At 39.1% G+C, this 10,000-nt stretch overlaps 1 protein-coding gene across 4 annotated transcripts in view; it reads left to right on the top strand.

The window, feature by feature from the left end:
- The window catches only part of LOC123498718 (hemicentin-1-like), a 131,521-nt gene that overhangs the window by 115,550 nt on the left and 5,971 nt on the right, over window positions 1-10,000 (top strand). For all 4 annotated transcript variants that reach the window (XM_045246096.1, XM_045246097.1, XM_045246095.1 and 1 more), the window contains one exon: window positions 221-511. In XM_045246096.1, the coding sequence (XP_045102031.1) occupies window positions 221-511 (291 nt within the window). The remainder of the gene's footprint in view (window positions 1-220; window positions 512-10,000) is intronic.

Raw genomic sequence — 10,000 nt, 5'->3', positions numbered from 1 at the left:
CTTCTATCTAGCAATACTTCTATATATCTAACTACCTTTTTACCTTCTCATCCATCCTACCTGTATACCTTTCTATCTATTAATTTACTCATATCATCAACTACCTTCCTTCCTACACGTCCATTTACCTATCTATATGCTTCCTATCTCACTATATAACCAACTGCATCATCTATATACCTATCAGTGACCCACACAACTCCCTAACTCACACCCACAGAGGCGGCAGCACAGGTGGAGGGCCCTCGTGAGCTGCACATGGTGAGCGGCAGTAACATCAACCTGACGTGCAAGGTGACAGGAAGCCCAGAGCCCCCGCAGTACATCTATTGGTACCGCGGCTCCACACTGGTCAACTACAGCTCGAGGGGCGGCATCAGCGTGGTTACTGATAAGCTTTCCAGGACCTCGCGCCTCATCCTCACGCGCGCCACCACAGCGGACTCCGGGAATTACACCTGCGTGCCGGCTAATGCTGAGTCCGCCTCCGTCAGTGTGTATATTCTGACAGGTGAGTTACTGCGGGGTTTCTAGGGTTGGTCTGAGCGAGTTTTTTTTATTTTTACATTTTTTTTTTTTTTTTGTAGGAAGAGTACCGGTCAATAGCAACAAAAATAGCTATAAATAGAGGCCAACTGAAGTGCCAGTCCCCATACGGTCAAAGAGGGTTAGGGAATGAAATGCATATGTGTCTATGAATCATCACTAGAAAGAGTTTAAGTCATCGGAAGGTGGAAATATAGAAGCAGGTGGTGGCGTGCGGTTAGATAGGGTAGGTGATGGGGACGGGTGGCTCAGGTAGGTAAGGTAAATAAAGGAGCTAGCGTATTTGTCAGTCTCTGCACTCTATGACCTGAACTCACTTAAGAGGGAGTTTTCGAGACATTTATCCCATTCCTTTGGCTAACTCTCTCGGACCTGCTCGGGGACTGGCATCTAAAGTGGGCCTTTTTGTTTAATAGTTTTCGTTGCCCCTGGCCAGCTTACCAAACTTACATAATAAAAAAAAAGAAGCTTAATATCTGTGCTCCGACTTTCTATTTCTTATTTCTCCACTTATCGGTCAGTCTTTCTGCAAATGTTCAAACTCTTCTTTACTTCTATCCTTTACTCCACCAACGTCAACCTTTCCCAAATAAACTTGCATGATATTTTTCTTTCACTCCGCGTCGCAAGCAAATCTTCACCACTAAACTCAGCATCACATTAATTTTTCATTGGCTCATTGCCCCTGTATGTATTTATTTCCTCGCATATTCTGTCACTACCTTTTCTTCTCTCCTTCGCTTACTTCCTGCGTGCGAGTCGCCTCCTTTTGTTTCCCCCGATGAAGAGGAGAAACAGCCTGCTCGAGTCACGCCAAGGAGAAATTAACTCTTCTTCCTCAGCTCAAACTTTGGGCGTGTGTCCTTCCCAGCTGAGAGAGAGAGAGAGAGAGAGAGAGAGAGAGAGAGAGAGAGAGAGAGAGAGAGAGAGAGAGAGAGAGAGAGAGAGAGAGAGAGAGAGAGAGAGAGAGAGAGAGAGAGAGAGAGAGAGAGAGAGAGAGAGAGAGAGAGAGAGAGAGAGAGAGAGAGAGAGAGAGAGAGAGAGAGAGAGAGAGAGAGAGAGAGAGAGAGAGAGAGAGAGAGAGAGAGAGAGAGAGAGAGAGAGAGAGAGAGAGAGAGAGAGAGAGAGAGAGAGAGAGAGAGAGAGAGAGAGAGAGAGAGAGAGAGAGAGAGAGAGAGAGAGAGAGAGAGAGAGAGAGAGAGAGAGAGAGAGAGAGAGAGAGAGAGAGAGAGAGAGAGAGAGAGAGAGAGAGAGAGAGAGAGAGAGAGAGAGAGAGAGAGAGAGAGAGAGAGAGAGAGAGAGAGAGAAGAAGAGAAGAAGAAGAAGAAAGAAGAGAAGAAGAAGAAGAAGAAGAAGAAGAAAAGAGAGAGAAGAAGAAGAAGAAGAAGAAGAAGAAGAAGAAGAAGAAGAAGAAGAAGAAGAAGAAGAAGAAGAAGAAGAAGAAAAGAAAGAAAAAAAGAAGAAGAAGAGGAAGAAGAAAGAACGAATACGAGAAGCATATCAATTACAAAAATGTCGATAAGAAGAAAAGGAGGAGGAGGAGGGGAAGGAAGGGCAGGAGAAGGAGGATGAAGAAGGGAGGAGGAGGAGGAGAAGGAGGAGGAGAAGAAGGAGAAGGACCAGAAATTTTAGAAGAAAGAGAAACCAAAGGAGAAACATGAGCAAGAAGATGCACAACAACAACAACAACAACAACAACTCCCAATGCAAGAACACAAGCCAGGAACAGAATAGTGCGAGACAAGACACATGCAGAGAGAGAGAGAGAGAGAGAGAGAGAGAGAGAGAGAGAGAGAGAGAGAGAGAGACTAACGCTAGCCTCGGTGTCTCTAAGGAAATGAACGGCCAAGACAAGGCTGCAGTTGAACATGACAACCACCCACGGCGAACCCAGCATTGCCTACCACGATCCAGCCATCACAGGGACAGGCTGGACGGAGATCGAGGCACAGAGAGAGATTACATAGCTTTGTGGGAAAATTGAGAAGGGAATAAGAGGTAGTAGTAATGGCTGGTGTAGATAGTGAGGCTTGCTACAGATAAAAATTGGCTAAGTATTGTCTGTGAGAGAAACAGTACAATCTTTAGAGAAAATGAAAAGGTAAACAGAGATAACAGAGAGAGAGAGAGAGAGAGAGAGAGAGAGAGAGAGAGAGAGAGAGAGAGAGAGAGACGAGAGAGAGGAACAAATTTGAAAGGGATTAAATAAGGCAATAGAAAGTAAACGTAACTAACAATGGTGCGTTTTAAGAGAGGAAAGGGTAGAGATTGTGAGACAGAAAACAGAGACAACCATAAAATAAATACGTATTGCTAGAGATGAGATAACAATACAAGTGGTGCAAGAGATAGAGACAGAGGCACAGATGGTCAGAAAGGAACAGGAAACAACCTCCCGCTGGAATAAAGAGATAAAGAATGAGAATAAGAGAACTGGGAACGCGTGATAAATGAAAACGTAAAGACATAACAATGAAAACGAAACACAGATCGTGAAACAGAAAAAAACCCAGACGATTGCCCATAAGAATAAAGAAAGGAGGAAAAGAGAAAAATATGTAAGACTATGAAGATAAAAGAATAACACAGTACATCAACAGCCATGTGACTCGAGGCTCTAAAAATAGTTCAAGAAATCTCCCTCGGGAATTTGGAGATAAGAACTAAGATAAACTAAAACAATGTATGGTGGAAATATATTATTAGAAAAGAAAAGATATGATAAAAATAGCATAAAAGATAAGATAACCAATAGAAAAGAGAGAGAGAGAGAGAGAGAGAGAGTTAATAAAGACAGCAAATTATTAAAAGAGAAAATGATAAAATACTCGAGGAAATCAAAGGTATAGTTTCACCACAAAAAAGGATCCTACCAGTTTTTCCCAAGGATGAGCCAAGACCAACAGCAAAAAGTAAAAAAGATAGAAAAAAAAGGAAAGAAAAATAAACTCCACTGACAGCCATGATAAATAGTGAAACAAATAATCACCGAAAATAGTGATGTAGAATAATAATCTCATCAGAAATAAATAAACGAATAGATAGATAGTTAAATAGATAGGTAGACAGATAGACGAACAAATAGACAGAAATACATAAATAAACACATATAAATACACAGTAGAAAAACAAACAGATAGACACTCGTAAATAAACACCTAGATAACTGAATAATAAACAGAAAGACAGATAGATAGATAGATAAATAGACAAACAAATAGATAGAAACAGATAAATACACATATAGATAAATAAACAGGGATATACACGAGTAGAAAAAACAAACAGATAGACACTCGTAAGTAGAAACACAGATAAAATAAAAGAAAACAACTCAACCCATATTGCTGGAGGGAAGCAGGGAGGCAGTTACAGAGGGAGGCAGGGAAGCAAGGAGGGAGGAAGGCAGGAGATAAACTCAGTCACATTATCAGGGAGAAAGATAAGAGAGCACAGGGAGGAAACACGATGACCCTTGCTGGAGAAACTGCCTCACGTTATCGCTCGCCGCAGATAAGACTTGGAGAACAGAGGCTGAGTTGGAGGAGGGGCAAGGGGAGGGTGGAGTGAGTGGAGGAGTGAAGTAAAATAAGTTACGTTGTGTTATCTGAGAAACTGAAATTGGTGGGTGTTTTGTATTTCAGTGGGATGCGTAGGATGGATGATCTGATGGTGTGTTTTGTTTTGTTTTGATTTACTTTTTTTATTCTTTATCATCATTATTTTCCTTTTTATTTCCTTTTCCTTTTCTCTTCGTTTTATTTTTCCTCACTATCACCACTATTCTCTCCAGCTTCTACCCTTTCCACTTCTTATTCCTATTCCTCTTCTTTTTCTTTCTCTTCTTCCCATTCCTCTACTTTTTTCTTCTTCCTCCTCTTCCTTCTCTTCTTTTTCCTTCTTCCTCCTCCTCTTTCCGTCAGTGAGTGTTGTCGAAATAAATAAGACGGTAACTGGAATATTGCCCGGTCAAGCTCTTCCATTTAAGTCTTTCATCTTCCTTCCTTCTTGCTGAGTGAAAGTCTGCTTTCATTCAACCTGTTCCTGAGAAAAATTAAAGCTGCAATCCTACAAACTGCCGACCAATAGCTCTGAATTCCCGTCTCTCTCAAGCATCCAAACATTGCTGGAATATTCTGAACCGCATCTGCCCACAACTTTCCTTCAGATTTTCAGTACGATTTTGTAAACTGACGATCTCCTAGCTGTCCTTGAGCCTTTCAGTGCTACATGTAGTGATTCGCAACACAAAAAGCAATGCGTGGAGTTTTTACAAGTATTTACTAGAAAGATAAAAGGAATGGGTTTTGCAATTTTCTAGCCAGTACAATCTTTCGAAGTGGCTGCAGAACAAGGAAAGATGTCTCGTAGTGGCTGGTGATTAGGGAAAGACGTGGCAGATAGGTACGAAAGGTTAATTGGTCTCGGTCATCCTCTGATTTGGATTTGATAAGAAGAGATATAAATAAAGGAAGCTGCAAAAAGATGAACCGAATTTTAAGTTAGTCTGTCTCTGCTACCAAGAGGCAACCATTAAGAAAGACGATTATCATTTGAAAAAGCGTGCAAGTTCGGACGACCACCTTTCCAAATGTTAAGAGTTTTATCCATGATCGAACCATAGTTAAATAGACTTAGCTATTTCAAATAACAATATAAGAACAGAAGGAACGCTACAAGAACCGATTATCAAGTTTACCAAGTTTGAGGCCGTTATTGCTTGCCCCATCCAGATTACTGGCAGAGAAGTTTTACCTGTTTTACCTGTCACTCTTGTTATAGTTATGCTTTATACCTGCATACCTAACCTTTGAGAAAACCTACACCATTTCCTTAAGGTTTAGAGATTTTGAATTTTGAGAGTGAAATACATCCGCTAATACCTTTCCTTCCTCTCCCGTCAGTCGCTTACTCAATACACGCCTTATCCTCCCAAATATGAAGCACAATTCCTACATTTCCAGGATTCACGTCACGCAGCCCTCAAAGCCGCCCGTCTCATCGATTCCTCTCTTCTCAGACTTGATTCTCTCATTCACTGCCCTCTCGTTCCGTCTCTTACGATCTTCAATAGTGAACATACCGGGAATGCTACACTAGGAACATCATAACACAACATACCGGCAGAGTTATACAAGGAACATAGCACTGGCCACACTAGGAACATTACACTGGAAAAAAATCACTAAAAACATCAACGTACAGGGAACATCATATTGAAAAATTGTGACCAAATGAATTATGAATCTCAAAAACACTTTAATTAAGTATTCAATTAAATAGATAGGTAACAAATAAATAGACAAACAGATAAAGAAAGAACGACACAAACAAACGTACAAAGAAACATCTGTCTTACATGTTTTACACGACTCCATCTTATACGCTAAGAAAAAAGAACTAAAAAAAAAAAAAATAAGCCAAACCACTTTTATCACTCAGTACGGAAACAGAAGGAAAGGAAACAGGAAAGAAAGTGCAAGGTAAAGGAAAATAAATCCCAGGAAACTACCTTGTAACGTTAATGGCAAGGAAAAAGAGGCGGGGAATTAACACAGGCAGGTAAAGGTTGGGAAAAAACGCTCGTAAAACAGCCTGGCAAGGGGAAGGACGGGACACGCAGCTCTGGGGCAATGAGAGGGAAAGCGAGGCGGGAAAGAGAGCGTCATATAACTGGCCTATGAGGTTACAGGAACGAGACACTCTGGAATTACAAGCAGATCTAAAATGGTGGCGCTGAATACAGAGACGGTGTTTAAACAAAAGATAGACCCGTGAGATTAGATTAAGAGATTTATTAAGGCTTGTGTAAGTGGTATGCAGAATATAACAAGAGTAATACAAGTAAAATAACAGGGTCAGGCTTGATGAAGTTATAATGAAAAAAGGAAAAATGAATAAATCAATGAAAAAATGCAGGAAATTGGTCCTTAGATAGCAAGAGACAAATGGGATGGACTCAGTAATAAAGTTGTTAGTGTCGAGATAATGACAAAGGTTTAAAATACAAGAGAAACTTTATGGATGCGAATGGAAGGTGGATACAGACACGTTCATTTTACTACAACGTACAGACCTGATCTCTTCTTGCATTGCCTTTGTGTTTTATATTTTATGTGTTTGTATGGAGCTGCGTAAAACGTCTACCAGCTGAAAAGGTCACTCGAAACTTTCCTCACTTTTTCAAACAGCAACTTTTTTTTTTATTCAAGTCAGTTAATGGTTGCAGAGACAGACAGACAGCCATTACAGACCAGATCCATGTTTCTCAAGCACTCCGTAAACAATAAACAAATAGGAAAGATACGTTTACAAAGTGAGAAAGAGAAAGAATATAACATAGCGGTTCCTGTTTCATTAAACTTTTTTTTTTTCAGAACAGGAAGACAAGACGAAAAAAAAGAATAAAAGAACTAAAAATAACTAAATGAAAAAAACAAATACAGCAAAATTGAAAAAAAATTGACGATAAAAAAAACACAACACACACACAGAGAGAGAGAGAGAGAGAGAGAGAGAGAGAGAGAGAGAGAGAGAGAGAGAGAGAGAGAGAGAGAGAGAGAGAGATAGAGGCTGAGAGATATACTGAAAAAGAAGCATTCATAATAGACTACCTTGAAAACAAAACAATCAAAATAGAGAGATATAATGTGTGCTGGTGAGGTCACAATAATACAGCTTAACAAAGGGCATGAAAATAACAAGAGAATATTGCCGCTGAATAGAATGCTGTGAAGTGAACAAAGGGCAGAGAGACGCCAGCTGGTGTGGAGACAGGCTGGTGTGGTTGCAGAGAGAAATGAAAGCGTACAAATAACAAGTACCAGAAAATCGAGAAATAATCTTGAACATGTGCATTATTAGAAACCTCGCCCCCCCAAAAAAAAAAAAAAAATAAATAAATAAATAAAATTGGTTGAGTTTTTCTATCGTATATATATATATTTTTTCCTCCTTTTGAATTGTTTGTCAAGGTTCTTTTTAATGTATTTTCTTTGAACATGTTGCGTATTTGTTACTCTTTTTTTCAGCTTGTGTTTATGTTGCCTTTCTTAGTATTTATGTGTGTGAGTTTCCTCTTTTTATCATGTTACGTTTATTTCACTTAGAGGTTTTATATTTTTTTTCCGTGTGTGTGTGTGTGTGTGTGTGTGTGTGTGTGTGTGTGTGTGTGTGTGTGTGTGTGTGTGTGTGTGTGTGTGACTATATTTAATTGTATTTTTTGATTCTGTGGTCAATAAATCTGAATCTGAATCTGAATTTGTTGTGTGTTTGCGTTTCTGCTTTTAGCCAGAATCCATTTGCTTAAGTTGCTACTGTTTGTTCCTTGCTCTTCTCGTTACCACACACCGTATAGTGACATGGCAAGCAAAATAGAATGTCAGGAGTCAAATTTCAAAAGCGTAGTACTAAAATGACATCACCTATCAAACTGACCATTTCTTCCACATTTTATTCTTTCTATTCTTCTCAGGATTAGGTGGAGAGAGAGAGAGAGAGAGAGAGAGAGAGAGAGAGAGAGAGAGAGAGAGAGAGAGAGAGAGAGAGAGAGAAGGAACGAACGATTTTTTTCCCTCCCTCTTTATGTCACTCTCCATAACACGTGTATAGAAAAAAAATCGAAAAAAAATAACCTAAATAGATGAAAAGTGAGGGAAGTCTTCGGAACAATCTGGTAATGCTACAAAAAATAACAAGTGTATACAGGATGAGTAAAAAACATATTGAAAGAAATACTGAACGAGAAAATAAAAAAAGAAAAACGAGAACGGTGTGGAATGGAAAATCTTCAACGTACTTGGAAGGTTACAGGTGGAAAAAGGAAACACTCACAGAAAGCTTAAGAAAACAAGACCATGAAACCTGAACGAAATGTAGGACCTTGGAAACAGTACTGCGGGGAAGACGAGAGAAAAGACACGACACAAACAGAAAGAGAAAATCCATAACAGGCTTATATTAATAGGCTTAGAAATAACAAAACTATGAAAAGTAGGAAGAAAAAACAAACATTCGAAGCAGTGCTGTGCGGGAAAGAGGGGAAAAAAGAGGGGTCGGGAGGATGTGTTTTTTTTTATATAGAGGGAAAGTAATATTTCATCGATTCCAGACATAACAGGGTAAAAAGTGATAAAAGAATAAGCAGCTTTGGAAACAACAATCACGACACTAACTCTAGGGAACAATGCAGCCATGGACACAGAGGAAGATGAATGACACAAATGGAAACAAAAGAACACAAAGGAATGGATCAAAAAATATATAACAGCAGACCTCTTGGCCCTTCCGACACTATTTGTGGGAGACTACACCATATTGCACTTTCACTTGTATGTTCAAGCCCCCTTTGTTTTATAATGACCATTTTCAAAGGTCACAGGGATGGTTGGTTGTGTTCTCAAGCGTCTCTCTCTACTGATAATGCAGAATCCTTCATCAACATTTACTAAAACCATAAAAAAACAACGTCCTTGAAATACCCATACGTCACTCTGCAATCTACATCATCTCAAAAGTTACCAAGATGAGAGAAGAAAGCGTTTAAGAAATAGAGATTTTCTACATTTTTACTTTCCACCATTTTGAACAGATTCTAATGAAAGTCCTTAGTTTTCAAGGGTGTTTTCATGTACCAGTGATCAATTATTCTGTATCAATAATGGGGGATAAGTAACAGTAGTAACGAAATAAACATCTATCAGAACTCGTTGATATACTCCAGTAGAAATTATTTGTTGTCTTCAAACATATTTTTTTCTCTTATATAATTGCAGTGACAGTTTAAGTAATCTGAATCTACAATAGGAAATACAGCCATAAGAACAAGAAAAGCACACATAAATACATAATAACACACTGTGAAGAAAGACAATTAGAATTTCCAAGTACGATCTCGTGATTCCACTAATAACTTACCAAGGATTTTATCATTACCAAAGATAACACCTTCAAGAACAAACACACACAAGTACGAACAAATTAACACATTCTAAAAAATAATAAGTAGAGTTCCCAAGTATATTTTCATTATTCTAATGACAAACAAGTATTCTATTTCATCAAGGAGAACATCATTTTTACACATTTTTACCACGAGTTTTGGGTACGATTAGACAATTTTATTTACTTTAGAAAGGGTTTATGTCGGTCAGAAGATTAATGGCCAGTCTTCATTATTTCATATCCTGCATAACTTTTGAAGCTGTATAAAATCATCATATAGTAAGTAGAATGAATGTAAAAATGCGTCATAGTACTGAAAGGATTAAGACTAAACACACACACACACACACACACACACACACACACACACACACACACACACACACACACACACACACACACACACCGCGTAGTGTAGTGGTTAGCACGCTCGACTCACAATCGAGAGGGCCGGGTTCGGGTCCCGGTAAGCGGCGAGGCAAATGGGCAAGCCTCTTAATGTGTGGCCCCT

This window comes from Portunus trituberculatus, chromosome 48 (genome assembly GCF_017591435.1).
Source record: "Portunus trituberculatus isolate SZX2019 chromosome 48, ASM1759143v1, whole genome shotgun sequence".
Taxonomy (NCBI): Eukaryota; Metazoa; Arthropoda; class Malacostraca; order Decapoda; family Portunidae; genus Portunus; species Portunus trituberculatus.
Note: the sequence above shows the minus strand (reverse complement) of the source record. Positions and strands in the feature narration are given on the sequence as shown.